This window comes from Tauraco erythrolophus, chromosome 22, assembly GCF_009769465.1.
Source record: "Tauraco erythrolophus isolate bTauEry1 chromosome 22, bTauEry1.pri, whole genome shotgun sequence".
NCBI classification, from domain to species: domain Eukaryota; kingdom Metazoa; phylum Chordata; class Aves; order Musophagiformes; family Musophagidae; genus Tauraco; species Tauraco erythrolophus.
The window spans coordinates 10098383-10121867 of NC_141486.1; the positions used below are offsets into that span (position 1 = coordinate 10098383).

The following is a 23485-nucleotide window of genomic DNA, read 5'->3' on the forward strand; positions in this document are numbered from 1 at the left end:
GTCCTCTGTTTCCTTATCAAGATGATTTTTGTGGCTGAAGGTCTTGGAGATGAAAATCAGGAGCCTGTTCCAGGAATACCAGAGCCCGGAGTGGAGCCCCGTGTTTGGGAAACGCCGCAGCTCAACGCATTCCACATGGACGTGGTAATGCTCCGGCGGTGCCGCGGCGCAGGGGCAGTCAGCTCTTGTTCGAGCCCTTTCAGAGCAAAGTGATGCACCGAAGGGCGTATTCGAACGAAGGTGTGCTTGTAATTAGGGTCAGAGCAGTTAAATCTGACAGTCAGCTGGTTTATGCCAGCAGTGCTTTTAAAAGGAAGAGCATGTAGGCATTGGGTTTCATGTCTTTTTATTGTTTATTTAGCATGAATTTAATCCATATCTTTTTTTTTTTTTTAAACTTCACTTTCTTTGTGTGCTTCTATGCGATTTGATAAGATACGAAGAGCTTGTAAGTGTTCTACAGCCGTGCAAGGTTTATATTAATGGAGCCCTTACATGATTTTGATACAGATATGTTATGTACACGTTTGCAGTTCCTGAGTATAGCTCAGAAAAGACATCCTCCCGCAAAAAAAAGACAAAAAGAGAGAAAGAAAAGAAAGAGAGAGAAAGAGAGAGAAAGAGAGAAAGCAAGAAAGGAGAGAGAGACAGAATGAGAAAGAGAGAGGAAGAGAGAAAGAAAAACCTATTTTGCTCCTGGGGAAAAGTGAGAATGGAGGGCGAAGATCTGTGTTTACTGGGGGGTGTTTGCGCTGCTCACCCAGCTGCAGAACTGTTGGCACAACTGTAACTGTCAGCGTTCAAGCAGCATTCAGGCTGTGTCTGTGCAGCACAATGCTGTGCAGATGGGGACCCCGCGTGCCACCGGGCACCCCTGGGCCAGGCCAGCTCTGGTAGCCCCTTGCTTGCCATGGGGGATTTCACTCCCCCTTCCCTCTAGCCAGGTGTTCCCAACCCGCACCCAGCCGGCAGCTCGGGAACGACAGGCTCCAGCTCTTTGCTTTTGCTCCTCGGGAGCCGAGGCGAGCCCCAGACCAGTCCTGCTCATCCAGCCCACGATGCTCCGGCACGGGCTCCATCCCCTGGCTTGAGCCTGTGGCTCCGGGCTGTCTCACTGCTGGTTTGGATTTGAGCAATCCCAAGACTCTTCCATCGATGGCACTCACACAGAGCCCACGATAAACGTGCTGTTTTCACAAGTTCCGCGGCAGTTCCGCTCGCCTCTGCTTCCTGCGAGCCTGGCTCCTACCTGATGTAAACGAGCGACGCTTCATCCACCTCCTGTCCCAGGGACGGCTTTACACCAACGAGCTGTTGGCCCCACAAGCACAGCTGGTAACGGATTTCCTCCCTTTGCAGACATGTGCCATCCAATCTGAGTCACCCCAAGAGCTGGCTCCACGTGGTGCTCCTCCAGTGATTCCATTTCAAAGTGGTCCAAGGACACATCTGCTCCAGCCCTGCGCTGTGGGACGGTGAGCACGGGGTCCTGCAAACTCCGCAGCCCTGCACCTTTCCTTCTGTTTTACTTCAGCGGTTTCCCTCTCTGGAGTCTGGCTGGAAAGAAAACTGGAACCAAAGGGCTTCCAGTGAACTTTTTAAATTGATTTTTACCAAGCGGGTCCCTTCTCCCATCGTCACCCCTGTCCTCCAAGGAGGGTGCCCCAGCGAGGGCTCCCCGGGACCCCCTGCAGAAAGGAGGTGCGGAGCGAGATCTCCAGCCCACCCCGTCCTTCCTGGCTCTTGCACGCGGGGCAGATCGGGTGCAAGCTGGTACCGGTCACAGTTTGGGTGATTCTGCTTCCCTGCAGCTTGTGCTGCTTCCGTGTGCTCTGACCCCCTGCCTGGAGCAGCACTGGGCTCCTGCCGTCAGCGAAATCCTGGCTGTGCACAGGAGTCGGAGAAAATCAGTGTAAACGTTCCTGTAAATCCCACTCGAGGAAAGCACCGAGGTGTATCTCTCAGCCTGCACACGCACACACACCCCCACACACACGTATTTTTGCTTCCCTCAGTGCAGACCCAGACACACCAGTATTCCCTCGCACACACGTGCTCGCATCTTCTCTCCCACACACTTTCTCTTTCCCCAGCTCTCACCCACACACAGTTCGACTCATTTCCCCCCACCTTCTCTCTGTCTCTCACACACAAGGAAAACCCTCCTAATTATTTTTAAAAGGTATCAGCTCTACGCAGCACAGGATTTTGCACAAAAACGTTAACAGCGGAGCAAAGAGGCGGCCGAGCTGCCCTGGGAAGTCAAAGCCCACTACAATAAAAGCAGCTAATTAAAAATCCCCAGTGGAAAAGCAGCTCCATTGCCAGCGAGGACCAAGGAGAGCTTGCACAGGTATGGGAGCACCGTGGGAGTCGGAGCTCACCCTTTATTCAATTTTCCAGGTCAAACCCCCATACGTTGGGTGCTACATCTTCCATCCAAACACCAACTTCCAGAGGCAATGAAAAGGTGACCCTGTCGTTATGGCATTGACAGGAGAGATGCTTTGGGGTTCATTCCCAAAGCTTCCACTGGTTTCCTGCAGGACCACAGGGAAGGGGCTCCATCCCGGGCGCCTCGGTTGGCTGTTGGCATTATCAGCTCTTCAGGACAGGGGATGGTTATTTCTCGGTCCCGCGCTGGGTAAACCCGCTTGGTGCTACCACAGTAGAAATAAGGGAGTGTTGCAGCACTGCTCAGCTGTTCCTATGGCCAACTGCTATCACAGCATCTCCAAGTCACTCAATTCCCGATTTTACAGTGAAAACAACACAAACTTTTTCAGAGTGAGTGAGCTTTATTTAGGAAATAAATAAAATTATAATAAGAATGATTGTAATAAATACAGCACTTGTCAAAATTACACAGCTATGAAAAGCGTAATATTTTTAGGCATGTTACTCCAGTGTGGTTACAGGGTCTGGCACATTACTGGAAAAATAACTTTCTGTCCCTGAAAGAACATTATAAACATGGAATAAAGAAGACGAGAGAGGGAGAGAGAGAGAGACTGTGTGTGTGATGGCAAAGAATACAAACAAGCTTTGATAGATATGTGTTTATGGAGTGGGGTTTATTTCGAAATTTGATACTTCATCACAACTAATTATTTTAAAGCATACTGTCAAGACAGAAACGAGAGATTTGCAAAAGCTCTTCCTATGCCAGGAGTCAGGCTGGAGGTTGGTCACAGCACATGACACTTCACCAGCTCTGCTGGACGGCTGCGGTTTCCATGGTTGGCAAAAATATAAGTGGACAAACAGTTTCTCCTCTCCCTTCTCACGCAGTGGGCACAATATTGTCTGTCAGCTTTGTGTTTTCAATTGAGACACGGGAAATATTGCAGAGGAAAAAGGAATAAAATAATTGCATAAAAGCTTTTCGCTTATAAATACACACCTGCCTCTGTCTGCCAGGTCAGCCCTTGGCTCTACTCACTGCTGTCCCCCCCTGTCCCGCGGAACAGCCCGGAGTCCCGGACAAGCGAGCGGTACCGTGGCACACAGATGCTGGAAGTTCAGAAACTGCTGCACCAAAACCCAACTCAACTCCACTGATTCTGGCAAACAGCTGTTAAGCCAGGAATGATGAGGGGGGGGGGCTTGCTGCTTTTTAGGGATCAGGTGTAGCATTTTAACTTTGCATGCATCCAGACATTTCCAAGCTTGACTTGCTTATAAAAAAAAATTATTCATTCCTTATCTCTATTTTTTTTAAAAAAAGACAAAAACATGCCTAGTAGTTACTTCTCTTTTAGCGTGTGAAAAGACCTATACATCAGAGCACATAAAAAGAATTAAGCAATAAAAAAACCCAATCAATATTTTCTAAAAAGTCACTTGCCTCAAAGGTTCAGGAAGTGACTGAAGACTTTGAACCAAAGCTACTGAGGGGTCTTTACCACTGCTTGGACTGGCAGCTCTGGACATCCCAGGGGTTAACAACCCTCAGAGCTCCACGTCTGAAATGGGAAAGTCAAGTGATTTCTTTGAAAACACAAGGGGTAATTTCCCCAAGACACAGGGTAATCTGGTCAGCGATTGCTGATGCAACAGAACATCTCTTTACAGGGCACATAAATACAGGCTTAAAATAAATAGCAAGAAATAAATCATCCAGTATAAGGAATTCAAGCTACTAATGCCATCCACGACTCGCTGCTTTCAAGGTCATCAACAAGCACAGAGACACCGGGTCGGTGCCTCAGGGGAAGGAATCTGCCCTTGTCCCTGGTGGGGGAGCAGCCAAAATCCCACACCAGGGCTACGAGCCAGCGCGGTCCGATGGGTGCTCGCTCCGAAAGGGAGCCACCGCGCTGCCGGAGGGTGGGGAAAGCTCAGCTTCACCCCTTGCACCCCAGGAACCTGTGAACCCCGGGGTGCTAGAGGGGAGCCCGGGACAGGTAGGCAGAACGACCCACACCTGGGCTGGGTGTGAGGAAGAACAGTGCCTCTTCCACAAGTGCATCTGCAGGGGAGTGACTGCAACCCATGTCTACACCAGGAGCATCAGCTGCTTCCATGAAACAATCACACCTCGTTTGCAGCAGCACGCTCCGTGGGGCGCTGGGCAAAGCACCCGGCGTGCTCAGCAGGAGCTCACTCGAGCAGGCAGATGTTCAGCTGATGTGAACTGAGGCAGTAAAGCACAGGCTGAGGCGCCCTGGATTTTGTGTGCACATGAAAACTAATGCAAGGTCTCAAGCTGGTGGGTTTTTTTCTTGTAAACTAATGAAATTCAGTGGGTGATTTACCAGGCACCCGTACTTCAGGATTTACTAATTTGTTTCTACAATGCACTTAAGGAAAAGCGTGTCTTCTTTCACGTAGGCATATTTAGGTGACTGTAGTTTGGCCAAAGGGAGGAACATGGGACAGCCACTTGCAACATTCATGTCACTCACTGGTCGCTGAAATGAAGCAGAAGTCAAGTCCGGACGAAACGCATCAATAACGTGTTCCCTGTTATTTTGGTCCAGTAACATAAACGTAACCTGAAAAACAGAACGCAGCCACGATGAGTTACTGAACTGGAAAACAAACCAGGAAATATCAGAGAAGTGCAAACACACTGCAAAAGCAGCTGGATGCTCTATCAGTAATTAAATACAAAATATAATTAATGTTTTGCAACCTGCAAGGTCAGTTAATGTGAACAAGGGAGATTGCAGCGGTTCCCAGATGACACATTTAAAACTTTGCCACCCGCAAAACAAAATTAAATACAGCAAAGCAAAGTAGGGAATTATTTCCTGGTAGAGAACTGCACAGTCCAAAGACTTTTTTCCTCTCTCATCTGACAACTTAACCAAAGCCCCAGTCTGGTTACAGTCATTACATTCATTCTGTTATTGTGGTTTGGAATCAAAAGAAACAGCTCGGTTGCCTGCACGCAAATATGTAGAAGACAAAACCTAAATATCTGTATAGAATCTCCCCATCTCGTTACCACTATTATTACCTCACTGTTCTTTAGCTTTAAATGTGAAATGTATGTAATTATTTTTTAACACAGTGAGGACTGGAGACTTTGATTTCTGTATTTTTTGGCTGCTAAATGGTAGTAAGGCTATTTATATGAAAGGCTTACAGAATTATTCCCACACGAAGGCACGTGCTGGAACAGAGACCAGAACCTTGCGCACACTTTCACTGCTCTTCTAACCATTGCTGCCGTTATCGGATCGCACTTAATGAGAAAAAACAAGATCAGGATCACGTAAGACACCTATGGCATGTTTGTAAGTAGACTCTAACCTCACGTTTCTAACACCTGTAGAGATTTCAGGCAGAAAATCATAATTCCCTCATAAACTGAGAGTATCTATGTACAGCAAGAGCCAGGAAAAAACGTCTCTGGCTTTAGCTCAGGTGGACACAGGTTGGGATCAGTGTTCTGGAGTTTGACAATCCTACAAGGCACAGTATGGAATCTCTGTGAGAGCAGCTTTACCTGTGTGTAAACCATTCCATTCAGAGACAAATTATTACCCAAGGTTACAGTATGGCTGGTAGCCATTGGAGAGGAAGATGGGAAAGCACTCCAACTTCTGCTAAACTCCAGAGGAAAAGTTCCCTTGTGTTCAGCAGGAGAAGCAGCAGGTTTCTACTGGATACATATGGAAAGGTTGTCCTTCTCACCTTGTGTCTGAACGGCCACGGGAGCAGAGCATCGTAGTCTCCTCTCATGACGACAAAGAACAGGGACACGTGGGTTCCTTTTCCCGTCCCATCCCCATTCAGGTAGACCCTCAGACAGACCTTGTAGCCATACTTTGCAGTGTAGAAAGCTGAAAATCACAACTCTTCATTAGTAAAGCCTCCTTTGAAAAAAAAAAGACCTAACGAGTGTTCTGACACACGGGACAAGGCAGTGTATGACGTGTTTTGCTCTCACAGAGAGGAGAACAGACACATCAGTACACCCTGGAGATTACAAGCAATGAAAATCCAGAGGTTGGAATCCTTTTAGTGCCTCAGGTCTCCGCGAAAATTACCTGTTATTAGCCACACAGGCATATTTTACCTAATCAAATTACTTCTCACATGGGAGACAACTGCTGCAGAAAGCTGTTTGGTACCACAGGCACCAAGCTGTGGGTTAGACAAGATGGATCAAGCAGATTTCACTGGAAGCAGCTGCGGCAGAGGGCAAATTGCAAAATGAAAGCCCAAAATAGAACACAACTCTGTGGAAGAGCGCATCACAGCTGCCCTGAATTACAGGCAGGAGAGCACGAGGTCTCCACCTAAACAGCATCTTAGTTTAAGGAGCTATTTTAAAGAACCTCCTGCCCACATGAGCAGAAAGCTGCACTATTCTAGAGAAATCAGTATTTTCTGAAGGACTGGGTGTTGCTAACACATGCATAGGTCATGTTTTACCTGGTGAATACAAACTGACTGTTCTTCCAGTCACAGAATCTTGTAACTTCCTGCCAACATCTGTTATTTTCCACAGAAAGACCCCATCATAGGAAGCTTGCTCAGAGAACAGAAGACTCTTATGAAGACTGCTCAGGCCTGCATCCTTCTGTGTCAGACACCGGTGCAACTCTGCAATCTAGAAAAAAACAAATCAGTTCTCAATCAACCCCCCCTCTCCAGGCTGCTGTGCTGCAGAAGTAGCAAATGGTTCTGGAGACCTCATCTTCTGGAGGGTCTCCTTTGATTTAAGTGACAGCTATGTATCAACACGAGGCAAACAACTGGCTAGATGGTTGTTTGGTCTTCCAGGCATAATGCTGCTTTAAGAGGATCCACCAATTAAACAACCATCTTGCTCGCTCACAGCCTGATCATGGCAAATTCTGAACATTCAAAACTCTCACGAAAATCTAACTACCTAAAGATGGATTTAGATAAGAGATATTAGAGATTCCCATCTGCAAATTCATGCAAAACAACAAAAGGATCCTGTAGATGTGTCCAGAACTTAACACTTGACAGCTCAGATTCCTGTGCCCGTCCCTGTCCTGATCTCTACACCACCTCTCTCTGACATGTGTATTTGTTATCCATGAAACGAGCAAACAGACAATACTTATCATCACTATTTACCTTCAGCTCAAGGCCTCGTATTATATTTTGATCGAGTTCACTCTGTCTCCGAAAAGCTGTGATTTCCAAGTTAGAGGTCTCCACCTCTTTATTGAGCACTGCCACGATATTCTCAAACACATGTAGCTTGTTTTCTAGCTCAGAAATCACTTTCTCCCTCACAAGTTGTTCCAAAAGAGATTCATCTTCAGAAACAGAAGATCGAGGAAAACAGTCTACTTCCAGACCCCCATTGATTTCCAGCCCCCTTGGGATTTGCAGATCAGAGATGCTTTTTCCTGCACCGTTCACGTTCAGCTCTGACTGCGGGACAAAACCATTTGCAGCTTTGGCAGCAGTGCACACACTTTCCTTTAGTTGCTTGATGTGCTGCAGTAGAAGCAGCATGTGGGCCCCAACTGCAGTTTTTTCATGCTCCTTTATCTTCTCTTTGCTTCCCTGTAAGAAGAAGACACTGTCAATACAACTTCTGCACAACTACCCTAACTGGCCCGGGGCCAAATCAAGCAACATTCCCTTTAAGTCCTGGGGAGAGACAGAGATGGAAGAACTGCAAGATACAAGTCCAGCTACATAGCAGCCAACTCTTGGAGGAGACGCAGAGGGAGGAAAACCAACAAGCCCTCCAATGATCAGTTTAGGTTATGTGTTCACGTGTGTACACATGCTACGTAACAAGAAAACAGTTGTCTGCAATTTCTTGATTGAACAGGATGCCAGGCAGAGTCCCAGCAAGATTCTCAAATGAGCCAATATTTAATACACATACTGTGCACAAAAGAAGAGACAAGCAACAGATGCAAACTAAAATGCAAAGAAGACCCGTTACTGTTTTAAAAGATGTCACCCTGAAGAGACTATCCAAAAGAGAGTAGAACATGATAAAGCAGCAGAACTGGAATCGACATCTACTTTTATCTGAAGTGAACGCACAGTGCAGGATACGGCGCATCACAGGCTGAAGTAAGGCTGCACCTTACACTGTGTAACCATGGCAGTTCCACCATCACTTCTGCTGGTCTACTAAAAGTGGGTAGACTTTCCCACTTTTCTTAAACAGATATTTCAATCAAGGCCTACTGCCTTGAACACGAAGGCAAGCTAGACCAAAGGCACGGTGCTGAGTGCCTGACACCATCTGAGACCTTCCGAAGGCAGCCGTTTCACTCACCCTAAACGAACAGCCCACTTCAGAAAAACGGCATCCATCCATGCTGATTAAGGGTGCAGGGCAGTTCTGTTGAAAAAAAAAAAACCAAACCCAAACCAAAATAATCAAATACCAGCTGAAAAGGATTATTTTATTGATCTACAAACAACTAGGCCACAATCCCAGCAGCTATAAATCAGTTAAATCACATTAATTCAAGTCAAGGTGACCGCAGCTTACAGTGTCCAACTGGCTTTGAAAATTCATCGGTCAATCAATCCAGAGTGTGGTCGATGGCAAGTTTCTTGCACACAGCCTGGCAGCTGAGTGTCCATCTAACATCCCATAATCATCTAACACAATCTAACAAACCACAGTGATCCCCTAGTAACAACTTCTCATAAATAAGATGCCAGTAAGCAAAGCAGCCCACCACAGTGGACAAGACCATGCACACAGCCACTCCAACCCTCTTCCTGCTCCTGGAGAATGCACAGATGAGCTGTGTTGTGCAGCACATCCTGGGAATGGATGGATCTATCAGACCAAAAGCTCCGACTGACGTTCAGATTTAGCCTCCTTCACAACCAAAAGCATGTTTCTTTAAATATGCTGCTATACAGCACACCCTTCTGCTCGAGTGGTTCTCCCTGAATATTGGAAAGGAAACAAGCATTTCGTCATTTTTGTGAGATTAATTGAGAAGATAATTGGACTGTGTCCCTGCCCATGGCAGGGGGGTTGGAACTAGATGATCTTGGAGGTCCCTTCCAACCCTAACCATTCTATGATTCTATGATTCTATAATTTAATCAAGTTAATCATGGGACCAGGGAAGAGAAGGTAGTCAGCAGATCTATACTGGGAGGTAAAACGTGCCTCCATACAACTGCCACATCTGCAGACACCCTCAGATGTCCATTTCATCTAATGGACAAGTGAGACTTTATGAACTGAAATAAAGCTGTATTGCATTCACTCATCTCTTACCCACCTTTTCCTTTGATGGTGCTTCCGTTTGTACACGTTTTTGTTCCTTACATAAATTGCCTTCACATGAATGTTCCTGTTATTAAAACAAGAAGAAAAGAATTCAGTATGTTATTAAAATCCTCGAGCATCTTTACTTACGAGTCTTTGAAAGAGCACTTGTATTTGGGAACGCTATTCCCATTTTACAGAAACTTGGGGGTTTGGGCGGCTTTTCTACAAGAAATTCTGTGTTATGGAGGAAAAAGTTGACAATAAATTTCTTACTTTCTTCCTGGAAGGTGTGGATTTAAGGAAGGGTAAAAGAAGGAAGGGTAACTTCCCAAGGAGCACTATGAGCTCCGCAACACATGGTGCAAAATCCTGTACCCCTGTCCAGAGTGCCCGCGCTGGGTCTTGCCATGCAACGGCTGCAGAGTTCTCTGGCTTCTTTTTAGAGGAAATAACACTCAGAAATTTGGGGTTAAAGCACATCTGCTAAAAGTGGGTTCTGCTGTCCCCTGTACAACAGACTGCAGACTCAGAGGTTTCTCAAGCTAAGCCTCTAAGCTGATCACTCTCCTTCCCAGCCTGGCAGGCGTGTTCCGCGACGGATTTCCAGATGCAATACCTGTTGAGTGAAAGTACAAAGTGCAATCTTTCGCCTATGGGCCCCAGAGCTTCTGGAAACTACTTACAGATGCTTTGTAAAGGCACCCTGGGGAATGTGATACAAGAGTGGCAGTGTGCAAGTCGTGCCCAGTTCAAACCATAGTTATATGCACACACACACACATATATGTACACACACAAATATATGCAATGACATGCAGGTGGATTACAGAACAGAAAGCAAATATACAGGAAACTCAAATATAAACTCTTCTTGCATTGACTTCATATAGTTTGCTTAATGTGCAGACCCTTCTTGCATCCTGCTTATTAACATTTTGAAGGCTGCAATCCAAATTTTCCATCGTGATGTGCTAATGCAAAAGGCATTACTGCTAATACGAGACTTCCTGCCATTTCTGGCTCCAAGAAGGGTAAAGTAATCCTCCTGCCATTGGTTCATACAACTGTAATACGTGTATTTAACACAGCAACTGTCAGCTTCCAATCCGTGCTGTTCAGGGGGTCTGTCTTTAATCCTTATAAACCCCTTTGCATGCCAGTACATTTCCTATAGCAGTCTAGAAATCTTTTGATAAAGCCATTCCAGCAATCTTCAAGTCTCCCTGACAAAAAGTCCTGAGGTTTCTCTTTCAATCCTCAGCCATAGGTTTTTCTCACTCTCTAACTCAATTTTGAATACTCTGTATCTTAGCTATTGCACAAAGTACACCTTAATTTTCTTCTTTTCTGCTGTTTGACTCCTTCAGATGGCTGATTTCTTGAGGGGGGAGAGGGGCTGGTGAGAAGTTTCTTTAAAATATGGAAAAGCAAAAATCACAAGACCAGTAACTGATTGGCTAAGATGGAGAGAGCAAGAGCAGCGCCCCAAAACTTACTATTTGCTCCCAGAGGATTGTGGACACAGAGAATGCACAGAAGTAATGAAAGTTCATCTTATATGTAACTGCTAATTTAATAAAGCAGATCACGTAACCAGCAAAATCCCAGTTTTACAAATAACAACTAAAGCAGGCAGAGAAAAAATCAACATCTCAAGGCCAATCCTCTGCTTGCTTGCCAAGGTTTCCTAACCAAAAAATTAATTAGATGATAGCTAACCAGAATGAGTGGGTGGAAAACATTTCTTTATTGCAGGAAAACGAAGCTCGCTGAGGTGGATCTGCGGTGTCAGAGACCTCTGAAAAGAGAAAGGTGCTCAGGGAACACACAGAGCTCAGGTTTCCTGCTCCAGTGCCTACTGCACCTACAGAAGGCAGAAAGGGATTAAGTGTTGCCACCTTCTGGTATTTATGGTCTCTCTGAAACATAAACTGGCTATAGCTCTGGTAAAATGGGCCTGGGTCCAGCTATCCTCTCTCTGTAAGTTAGTAAGACATGAAGAGCACATGCAAAAGCTTCCCAAGAAGCAAGAGTGCCTTATTCTTACCCCAGAAGGACTGTTACCCCACGTCAAGTCAATCTCACAGCTCAGTATTTGGAAAATCAGTGACAGTTCCAACATGCAAAGGTATCCACTCCTACTTACTTCAGGCTACGTTTCTGAGATATTCACAACAACCCTCCTGCCAGGTAGGTCTTATATCACTGTACCTCCATTCCAGGAGAAAACTCCAAGGCTGGCAATTATTCTCTTTAAATCATCTGGAGGGAACAATATTCATTATGCTACACCCCAAAAGAGTGTTGTCCAACACTTCCTGCTATAACAGAGCCCACGGGGTCTGAAGTCTGGGATGAGAATGTTTCAGAGCTCTCAAATCAAGACACACCTAGCAGTGTTAGCAGGCATGGAGCATCTCTCATTCATGCTGCTATTGCTTTGCTCCAGGAGTTTTTAACCACTTGACATCCCAAACAACGGATGATGCACTTCCATGGTGAGGCTGAGAAGCGTGCCATTGAAACTACATCTGTGGCAATCTCTTTGTATAAAAACAATTTTCTGTCACTTTTCATCTGCCCCACCACACCATTTCCTTCTTCAGCAACACAGAAGAGTTTCTATTAGCTCACTTTATGCCCTCAGACCACTCTCAGCATTTGTAACCTGCTGCATCTGCAAAATGAGTAAAAATAAAGAGCATCTTTTATTCAAGTTAAAATGAATGGAGGCACTTAAAATCTGCAAGTCAGTAACGCATCGTGTTGCCCTGCTGTCATAATTTTGAGCATTAACTGAGTAAGTCATTACTTTTAAGTAAGAATGCAATAGATTTGGTAACATAAACTTAAAAAGTTTGATGATCAACTACAACCTTGTGGGAAAAAAAAAAAAAGATTGTTTTAAAGAGGATCTTGAGCAAATGCTGGGGACAGACTAGTGTTATCCTCTGTGTGTGTATATATATACAAGGTATAGATGCATACGTTTTGCAAGTCCCTGTCACAACAATGGGAAACAGAACTTAAACATAAAAAATATAAAGTAAATACGTTTAAATAGTCACTGAGAAATCTGCAGCACATTCAGAGTATGCTCTTCCTGCTCTATATGTGGACACTGCTGCTAATTTGGAGAGCTACACCTGATTATGTCTAATAGAAATACTGACAAAATCCTGCCTTACAAATTTGTAGGTGGTTATAGTTTGAATAAAACTCCAGTGACTTTCAAGATCTCTTCTCTGCCACTGTCTGTGTCCTCCTGCCTCTTACCTACCTCAGACTGGGACATGCTTTGAGACAGGAGTGAAACCATGGGCTGCCCAAGCCCTGGCTGAGCACACAGATATTTCCCTCTCTGTTATAGCATCACAAGCAGACTATCAAATACAGCTCATCTTCCCCTCCAACACACGCATGGAAAAATCAGCAAACTCAGCAAAATTCAATATTCTCTAAGTGCAATAGCATTTATGAAATCAGGATGAAAAACGTCATGACAAATTATTGAAGCCATTAACATAAAACTTTCACTTGAAACAGAGAAATGTTCTTACTTGGTATTCACTGCTGGACAAGGGCTGCTTACATTTCTGACACACTGTCACGTTGTTAACACATCCATTTTCCAAATGGTCTGCGAGTTTCTTTCTCATCACCACGTGCCCACAACCAGTGTGACAAGGGATTAAAGCATATTCACATAAGCTCTGGTGCTCCTGCAAGCAAAAAGTTATAAACCAAAATGTAAACTGTAGATATGCATTTCTCTATAAATAGTCTCCATTCTGCCAGACTAGAACTTTGCTTTGCATTTCTGCTGAGCTTGGTAAAGTCCCACTCCACAATACTACCAAGATTACTGGTGAAAAATTCACCAGCTTTCCTGGGGCTTTTTTTTTTAATTCTTAACTTAAGAAAACCCAACAAACAACTTTTGATAAATTCAAACAAGAGATCTGCCTTGAACTGTCTCTCTCTAGTGCTTTTGTTTGAAAACAATACCATCCTGGTCCCAGCTTTTTCCCTTGTCTTAGAGATCTCTAACTTTTAGCCTGTTGTTTTTTTTTTTTCAGGGTGGTTTTCTGCTTTTGGGATTCTGTGGGGTTTGGGTTTTTTTTTGTGCACTGAGACCATCCTGCTCTGGCTGGTAGGATGAATGTGGTTATTCTGCTGACATCTCTGCACAGCGTAAAAGAATGGACATCTGACACCTTCCATGCAACAATTAGGACACAACCCTTACCCATATTCAAAATAACTTTTAAAACATTTCCTTTTCACTATATTTGCACCCTCTCATATCAACAAGAAAAAAATATCAGCATTACTTCTACCATAACTACATCCAACTACTTTCAGATTCTTAGAAACATGGTATTTCAATAAGAACTATTTATTCTGACCTCTTTTCCTGAAGCTTCCGCAGGCACTGTGTCACAACTGATTTTGCCTTTCAAGGGAGATGGCTGTGCCTATAGAACAGGCTCAGAAATGCCAATTTCAATCACACGCCCAACTCTCAAATCAATTTTGCTGTGTATTCATGCCGAGAGGGGCTCCAATTCTCAAAACTAGGAAGCTAAGCAAACTGGGTAGATTTTTCCTTAAAGAGGAACACACTCAAATAGAAAATTTGTGCCAAATTAGCAAAGAAAAGGCAGCACCTCAGTTACTTATCAGATACACAGCCATACAAGGTACACAGCAGACTCTCTGTTATAAATACAGAAAAACCCTCTGTTCCTACACCAGGGAATCAAAATAGAGCTAATTTAGTATCAGAATTATCTGTATTTTTTCATTATTCTAATTTGCATGGCAGATTCACAAATCTTGCCCATTTAAATATTTCACCCAGAGCATTTCACATCAGTCTGAAAAGAATGATGAGCACATTCAATCAATAGGAGTCCTTTACGCAGGAGGAAATTACTTCCCTTATAAAAACATGCTCAGGATATTGCCCATAACAATGTCCTGGAGACTGAAGTATTCTGGTCTGTCAAAACCTGCTTGCAGCATCCTTGCATTTAAATAACAAGTAAACCCACTGGAAAAAAATAAATCATAGTTGATGTAAATTTGTGCAACAGTAACTTCACAATCATTCGGGATGTTCTGGATTTGGTCAAAGCCCTACTAAAGTTAATGGCATGTTTTCAGATACTCTGTTGGTATAAATCATGATACCTTCACTGATTCTATTGCTGTTGGATTAATTTGAGTTTGCTGAGAATCTCATTTCATTGTCTTTCCGTCCCCATTCAAGAAAAGAGTGCATGTTAACTTAAATGAACTGCCTCTAAACGTACTTCGAAATTTTTCATGATACCAGACCAACTGCATCCAAGGGTCACACAGTGTACTTGCAGTTCAGAAATCTCTTTGTTAATGGCAGCATCACCAAAAGCCTGGAAATTAAACACAGTAAGGAAAAAAAACACTGGTCAGAAAGTACTCCAGCATGTATTTTTGACGTAGGAATAAGGTGATTGTGTCACGATTTCAGATCTTGAAAAACCCCTTATTTTTTTTTAAATTTACTGTATTGCTGTAAGACTCTCTAACCTAGCAAGTGAATCTTAGTGGAGCAGGAGCAGGAGCCTATTAATAATTTAATAACTATTAAATAATTTCTTGCTTATGGTTCGAAAATAAGCTGTTTGATGTGATATAAATTTACTGAAATTAAATAGCCTAGCCAACTACAGCTATTATTTTAAGTTTCTTTTCACAGAAGCCTGAAATATGTCACAGGCAATGAATGTGCTGACAGGACCCCAACTCTAGGGTGCTGCCATGTGCCACTCTTAATGCATGCATTTCATTACTGGGGTCATTAACACCTCCTAAACGTGCTGCAGAGAGGACTCAGACTGTTCTGCAGTGAGAGCACATTTCTCAGGCCATGGCTGTTTCCATTTAGTACGGCACTATGCACTGAAGAAATAGAAACCATATGTCAGTGGGGGACTTTTGCACTATGTCGATTTTTTTATTGAGTTAACCATGAAAAATTGTACAATTATGTAAATTATGAAACACTACACACTTTTAATATTACATCTTGCACGATCAAAATAGGTTCACTGACAAAAGAACAAGCCCTACTGAAGTTCATGGCACATTTCTAGATACTCTGTTGGTAAATACACAATACAGAGGACTGCAGATTTCCCATGTAACCACACAGAGCAAGGCAAGAACTGGGGCAAGAGGAGCTTTACAAATAGAGGGAAGAAAGTATTTCCAAATGATGCCCACATTTCAATAAAGTTGCTGAAATTCTACACAATGAGCTAAAAAATATAAGCAAACAAAAAGATCAGAATCAACATTCCTCTTTTTTTTAATCTAGATACAAGATGCTTGCACTTACCTAAACTTGTCATATTAAATCCCACAAAAGAAGGACAGCCAATTCTACAAATGGTATCAGTGAGATATATTTCTATATGCAGAGTCTCACAGAAATTAATTTCCTAATCTCTACCTGCAAGCAAAGTCCAGAACTTTGCACACAAATGGCAAACAACTCCACAAACAAGGAACTAAAAAATAATCGTGTAGGCTGTATGAAAACACGTGTGGCTTCATCTGCATCTGTGGCAGAGTTTATGTAATAAGCTAGCAATCAATGTACAATTAGTGAAAGCATACCAGCCTCATCCTCTAAAACATCCTACTCTAATTTGTGTGCAAAATCAAAGAAAAGAAATTCAAGTTATCGGGCACATGGTGGCTTTTTCCCCCTGTGTCATAAGAGAAAAACTCGAGGAATTTCCTGACATTACAAAACAGGTCATTTAAAATATATTTAACTAGAGGGACAGTCCCAGCAGTGCATGGGTTCCTTACTGCTATGTGCATTCCCCGTGCTTTTCGTATCACACATCTAGCTGCTAAATGATTATGGACACTACTCAGGTAAAAAAAAGGCCAGGAAATCCTCATCTCCTCTTTTATCCGCAGAGGTCACTACTTCAAAATATTCACCTGAACCTCTGCCCTCTTATCTGGGAACCTGAGTTTGCCCAGAACTTCTTTAGGGACCTGAGTCAGATGCTCATTCAGTAAATGAGATGACTCTTGCTGACATAAAAGCTTTCTGGGTCAAACAGAAGGAAACAGAAAATATTTCTTTCTGATCTGATATATTGTAGTTGCACATCTCCCCTCCTCCATTTTAGCTATCTCAAAGGAAGATGTCGGTGCAGAGGCTGCTGATGGTGATCACGGGTGGCTCTCGTGGAACACAGACCTGCCCAGGGCTGGCTGTGACACAAGTGGGGGTCCCCTGCCCCATCCCAGAACCGCTGCCAGAGGCACTCCTTGGCGCTCTCACCCACACAATGTGGATCCTATGGCTTCTGGCTAAGGGAGGACTCTGCTCTACAGCTCATGCGATCATGAAGATCAGCTAGCAACAAGTCTAGCAAATGGATCAATGTGACCAAAAGCTTTCCAGGATAAATCCAGTGGTTGTTTTTTTTTTTCTCTCCAGCTAATGTTGGCCATCTGCAGCTGAACCAGGATCCTCAGTTGCTCTAACACAGCTAGAGAGGGGAGAGCCACAAATCGGCTGGTGTCCAGTGCAGAGCAGAGAACTGTCCCCTGAGCCAGGCCCACGAATGACAGCAGATGGGATGTGAGCAGAGGCTTGGGAAGATGCTCCTGCTCCTCCAACTGATTTCAGTGACAAATGCAGGTGCTCAGTAACTGATACTGATGAACAGAACCATGATAAGACTTTGTGTTGTATAGGAAGGGATCATAAATTAAAAGTGTAAGAGGGAAGGGATGGGAGTCACCACAGAAACAGATCATGGGATAAGCTAAGGCAAATACACATCCTGATATGGCCTTTCTTTTCTTCATGTAGTTATCTTATTTAAAATATAAACACATAAACAGCATAGGAAATAAACATTAAGCAAAACCACAGCAAAAGTAAAGCAGAGATTATCAGGAACAGATCTAAAGAACAAATCTGCTAAACAATCTTCATTATTTGTGTCGTGTAAAAACTCCAACCATTTGTTTTAAGTTGATCTACACAGGCAGATCCTCATGCCTTCCTGGTGACTGACTTCATGTGGACCCTCAAAAGGCGTAAGAATCTGCCCAGGCAGATCAGCTCGCAAGAGTGGGGCCATGTTTACAACAACCCACCCACAGATTCTGCAGAAATCCCAGCAGACTTGGTCAGAATCCCACAGCAGAGTAATCCCAAAGTTACTGACAGTCAACATAGGATACAACGTTCGCAAGGGTTTATCTGCACCTATTTGTGGTTACATCATGCATGAAATTCTATACTGGGACATTTATTGCAGAATTGAGCATTTTTTCTCAGATCTTACCAAGTTCAGCATTAACTGCAGATTTATTATTTTGTTGCAGTTGCTTCCTAAACTTCACATTTACCTCACTGCCAGCTGCCTACTGGGTTTTGGTTTTCCCCAACAAATTTAGACAGAATGTGTGTCTGTTGGTATTCCTGCATGTAATCAGAAAGGATGGAAAAAGGCAAGCAGGGAGTGAGCCCTATGGCCCAGTTCGTATTCAGGATACAGAACAGAGCAGTGGTCTGCCTGGAAAACCACACAACAGCAAAAGAGACCTCACCGTTAAACTACAGACGAAACATTTGCCAGTGCATAGTTTTCATCAGTTATTATGTTCAGCTCTACGTTTTCCACTATTTCCTCCAGATACCCTGGCTACCAAAATAATTTCTGGGCAATTCAGCTGGCTAGCCAACACTCTAGGTTTTTTCTTAGGGATGCGCCACCTGTAAGTTTTAGAATATGTTTGAAGGTGCAGAGAACCATGAGACTGAAAAATCCACTAGGATACTTACTAAGGATAGTAAGTAACAGCTAAGACATATTATTACAAGTAGGAAAGTACTGGTTACTTTGAGACAATAACAAGTTAATTATTTGGAAGAGGGTGGGATTTTATGTTGCAGAACCTGAGGGACTTGGAAAGTCCTAAGGCTGCCATTCTACTTTTTCAAATCAAAAGCTGTGGGAAATCCAAATGACTAAAGCATAAGTTAAAATGTGTAACTATCAGTTGCTATCACATTTTTTATTATTCCCTTCTAAACTGTAGTCCAATGATGACTATAGAGTAGCCAAAAGAATGGTTAATGAGAAATTAAATGATCCATGAACTGTAATTTACCCTTTCTTCTGCCAATAGGCTTCCTTCACTTAAAGTGCTGGGATCTTCCTCTTTACATTTCTGGCAAATGGCATTTTTGTTGTTTCTGGAAAAAAAAAAAAGAAGAATGAAATAACAATCAGTTGGTGTACTGTAGTTTAGGAGGTCTTTGTATAGACACTGACACAAATAAAACCATGGAAATTTCCACTCAAAATCCATAGCTTTTGTTCATTAAAGGGCCAATTCTTGAACACACTGATGCCAAAAACTCCTGCTGTTCTACTCCTCAAAACTAGGACTAGGCCTATATGTTTTATCTGTATTGCAGCAAAATGAGAGAGCAGCCTGGATCACAAAAAAGAACAAAGCTGGGAACCTATTTATCTCATGATTATGCAAAAACACAATGTAGGAAAGGTAAGATGAAAACTAAAGTATTTTAAAACACAGAAAATGCCCCTTTTCCCAAGATAGATACATAGACCTCAAATTACAAAGATCTAGTAGAACCAGCGCAGAATTGAGTTCTAGAGAGTTAACATCCTACTGCACCTGAAAAAGGGTTTGATCTACTCTCCAAATACTTAGCACAGAGTTTTATATTGGAAAAGCGAAAAAAAAAACAACTTTACTAGCGGTGTATTTCATTGCCAGTGCTGTTTAGCATCCAGGCAAACAATGAACTACTACAGACCAAGCAGCTCACCAGAAAAACATTCATTCAACCAGCGCATAACTGATTTCAAACTGCACTAATTAGCTTGTTTGAGCCAGTTTCCCATTTGTGCTGTAAGACTCTGGTGGGAAGATGTAACAACTCCTGTTATGTCCTGCTGGCAGTTTTCTGAATTTACAGTTTATGTTGCTTCATTAAGAGGCTTTGTTCTAGATTACAGTAGCAGATTTATGTCAGTTGGTCAAATATATATTAATTTCAATACATTTTTACATTACTACACGTTGATCTTCAAATCCCAAGTGGCCAGTGCATTGACTCAGCTTTTCAGGTGCCCCACACTGATCAGAGCTGGGACTGCATGAACTGGCACACACAAAGTAGCTTAGTAGTAACATCCATGAAGAAGCACCGTTAACAGGCTTCCGACTTACTTAGCCAGTACCAAAGCCCACTCACTGCATCTTGACAGCTGCTGCTTTCCAAAACATTAAAGCTAAAGTCAGCTCACGTACACGGAATTGTACTGCAATTTCACCTCTCTCCTGCAGGGCAGACATACCCTTTTCCAAAGGCTCTGGATCAAGGTGTAATTGTCGAAAGAAAAGGCAGGATAGAAGCAGGCAATCGATCAAAGCAAATCCCCACCCCGCCCCTGGTTTTAAGGTTCTCCAGGACAACGGCTGTCATTGTTTGTCACTAATGGCAGCAGCACCTTAACATGTAGTGAACCAACTAAGTTAATAAAAATAAAACTCATTAAAAAATTAAAAATTAAAATCCCATAACACCACTTATGAAAGGACTGTGAAGTCTCATGCAAGCATTAAGTCAGCCTTGCACTAGTTCCCCAAGGTTAAATCAGCATCATTGCCTCAGACACACAGAAAAACTGACATCTGTCCAGCCCAGTAACGCAGCCTTTCCCACCCTGGAGATGTCCACACTGAAACGAGAAGGAGGTAGAGAGTATCCTTCAGTCCATCGCAGCTAAGAACTTCCAGACAGTAAAGTGACTGTGGTCCAGCGGGCCAGGTAGCCACAGACTCATCCACTGAGCACAGTGGTACAACACAGCTCTTGGGAGCACCTGCAGCTGCAGAATCCACCATGGCAGTGGGACCCTCTGGAGCAAAGACCTACCGTACAATCCAGGAGAGGCAGGCGGAGCAGTACCGATGCCCACAGAGCGTTTGCAGGGCTTTCTTCAGAACGTTATTGCAATTGCTGCACAGGTACTTCTGATCAGGCACATCCTCACAAATGTTAGTGGGATATCCGAAAGGAAATTCATTTTCATCGGGAGAAGAGCCCAGGACATCCTGCGGGCCTCTGGTTGTTTTCTCAGCCATCTGAAGTAAACTACTGTCAGAGATAAGGAAAAAAAAAAAAAGGTGCTCAAACAAGCAGACACACGCTCACTTTGATGTGAGAGAATATATCAGGCATCAAAGTCCACGAGCAGCTCCAAACTTGTGCAGTAATCTGGTGATCTGTTCAATTGAGTCTGTAGCTGACATGCGTGACTAAATGTCACAGTGGGTTTGACTGGGTACCAGCAGGAAATTACTGTACAGATTTAAAATTTCCCTCAAATACAACATGAAAATGGACAATATATTAAAATGAAGGCTTGGGGTTTTCTTCCCAGAGTTTTTTGGCTTGTAGAAAGATGAAGTAAATATTGCTGTCATCTTTGAGCTACAATCCCATCAGTCCACATCACACAGTATTATTTCCTGTAGAGTAAATCCCCAACTACCTTCAATTCCCAGCAGCCAAAATTAATGATTAATCTTCATAGATGCAGAAACCGAGCAATCGATGTGTTTATAGTGGCTTCCCCGAAGACATAAAACTAGTAGCCAAATGAGAAAGGAAATCTCAAGTTTACGAAGGGCCTTGTGCTTGTGCTCTAACCAGATACACGTCGAGCCACGCACGCCAAGGTGCCCTGCACGTTCAATATTGGGTCTGGTTAACAAGAGCTGTGCAGTTGACTAGCTTCGGAGATACGACCAAAACTGATACGAGTGCCTCCACAAGTTCATTGCAAAGTTCAAGAAAAGTTTTCAACCAGGGACCTGGTTGTTTGAACACAACAGTGCCTTTATAAACCTATTTTTCCCACAACGGTACTGACACACAATAACCTCAGTATTATTAAAAGCAGCTATGACTAACGAATCTCTAAAAAATGACGGAAGATGCCCGGCCAGGCGAGGCACAGAGCAGCGGGGTGATGGCCATGCGGTGCACCGGGCATCCCCCGCTCCTCCTTGAACCACCAGCATTTCTGGTGCCTGGCTTAGGCAAATCGCTCGGCCTCCCCAGGCGTTTGACAGGGACTTCAGCAACACACGCAGGAGCTGCCCGACCTGCCAGGAACCATGAACTGAAACCGGCACCACTGACCGTGCAGCCGCCGGTTAACGAAGCTGCGTCAGAGGGGGCCGGGGCGGCCGGGCCGGGCACCCGCGGCGCTCCCGCTGCAAACCGCCCACCGCTTTCTGCCGGAGCGGTGGCCGTGCTGACCGCGGGGCTGGAAACCCACCCCCGCGGGTGTTTTACGCCGCCAACGCCCGGGAAAATCGCTGCCCTGCGGCACGGAGCGCGGCCGGCGGGGCCCGGCTCGGCCCCGCTCCGCCGCCATCCCCGGCGCGGCGGGGCGGGAGGCACCGGCATCCGCTCGCCCTCTCTCTCCCGCGCCCCTTACCTGAGCCCGCCGCCCCCGGAGGCGGCACGGAGCTCCGGAGCCCCGCGGGGCAGCAGCGGGGCGGTGCCGGCCCCGGGGCGCGGAACGGGCCGCCGGTGCCGCGGCGCGCTGCGGTCGGGCCGCCCGTGCCGCAGGCGGAGGAAGCGCAGCCGGGCGGCTCGGCTGGATTTCGGCGACTGCTGCCTCGCTCAGGCCGGGAGGAGCGGGAAACCCGAAATGCGCCTCCGGGGCCGGGAAGAACGGGCCCTTCGCCCGGCCGAGGGAACGCAGCCCGGCTGCGGGCGGGAGCGAGCGGTGTGCCCCCCGGCCCCCGGGAACGCGGACCGGCACGGACCCGCGGGCACGGGGATGGGCAATTGACTCAGGAAGGGCCTGAGGGTGCGAAGTGCCCCCGGGACAGCTGAAACGGAGAATGTGTTTGAGAAGCCGGTTCCTGGAACGGGTGTGAGTACGGCTGTCCGTGACCGGCCCCGTAACTCAGACGGCAGCTCCTGCCTCCCCAGGAGGGTAATCGTTAATCCTACGATGGCAGCAAAAAATGCCCCCTGCACAGCGCTGTCTGCTCGGGGGAAACCCGCTGCCCCCGGTGAGGGAGCGGGAGACCTGAATTTCCCTCCGCACCCTCCCGGGAAACCTCCGGCAGCCTCGCCGCGCCTCGCCCTCCGGCTGCGTTCAAACGCAGACAGTATCTACAACACGAGGCGAGTTAAGTAATGTATGCAAATCCTTTTAAGATGCTCCCAGTGGAGTAAAGATTGCTACAAAGGAAAGTTTCACTATCAGAAGAAGGTTCTTTTTTCCCCCTGACAAAGCTCGCTGTGAAATCACAGGCTGCAACCCTGTCTGCTGGGATTCAGTAGAGAGAAAGTTGCAGATGCCAATCTGTTAGCTCTTCCTGGTGAAAGAAACTTGGGGAATACCACTGGGGGTGAATCCTAGCTGGAAATTAAAAATAAAAAGTGGAGGTGGTTCTCCAGATGCTTCCCTTGGCTTGTTTCTCCGCTGCATTGACAGCAGTGTTCATAGCCAGGTACCGTGTGATGGCATGAAAGGTGGTAAGGAGGTTATTATTTGTCAGTGAGCATCTGCCTCAAGTGACACCTTCCTATGTTGTGTGTGCATAGATAGCAGTTCCACATCTGGAACAGCTGCCCTGGGTGTCTGCCCCCACTCCCCCCCAATTACAGATTAGCAAACACAATACCAAGCAGACTAC

General features: G+C 44.9%; 1 protein-coding gene across 1 annotated transcript; it reads right to left on the reverse strand.

Annotated features, from left to right (window-relative positions):
- Nucleotides 1-4708: 4708 nt before the first annotated feature.
- TRAF1 (TNF receptor associated factor 1) lies at nt 4709-20905 on the reverse strand. The gene is made up of 10 exons (XM_086625254.1): nt 20697-20905; nt 18896-18980; nt 15016-15114; nt 13258-13419; nt 9708-9779; nt 8735-8800; nt 7564-8001; nt 6889-7066; nt 6145-6293; nt 4709-4997 (listed from the first exon to the last, which is right to left on the reverse strand). Exons 1-10 carry the CDS (start codon nt 20903-20905, stop codon nt 4782-4784), a joined length of 1674 nt encoding a protein of 557 aa, XP_086481380.1. The 3' UTR covers nt 4709-4781.
- Between the last annotated feature and the right edge of the window lie 2580 nt (nt 20906-23485).

Bases quoted from the DNA above. Each gene is read 5' to 3' on its own strand.
- TRAF1 (XM_086625254.1), bottom strand. From the start codon at position 20,905: ATGGCTGAGAAAACAACCAGAGGCCCGCAGGATGTCCTGGGCTCTTCT. The intron at 18,981-20,696 runs GTAGGTCTTTGC...TTTTTTTTCCAG, and splicing joins TGCCTCTCCTGGATTGTACG to AAACAACAAAAATGCCATTT. The intron at 6,294-6,888 runs GTAAAACATGAC...TGTGATTTTCAG, and splicing joins AGTCAGTTTGTATTCACCAG to CTTTCTACACTGCAAAGTAT.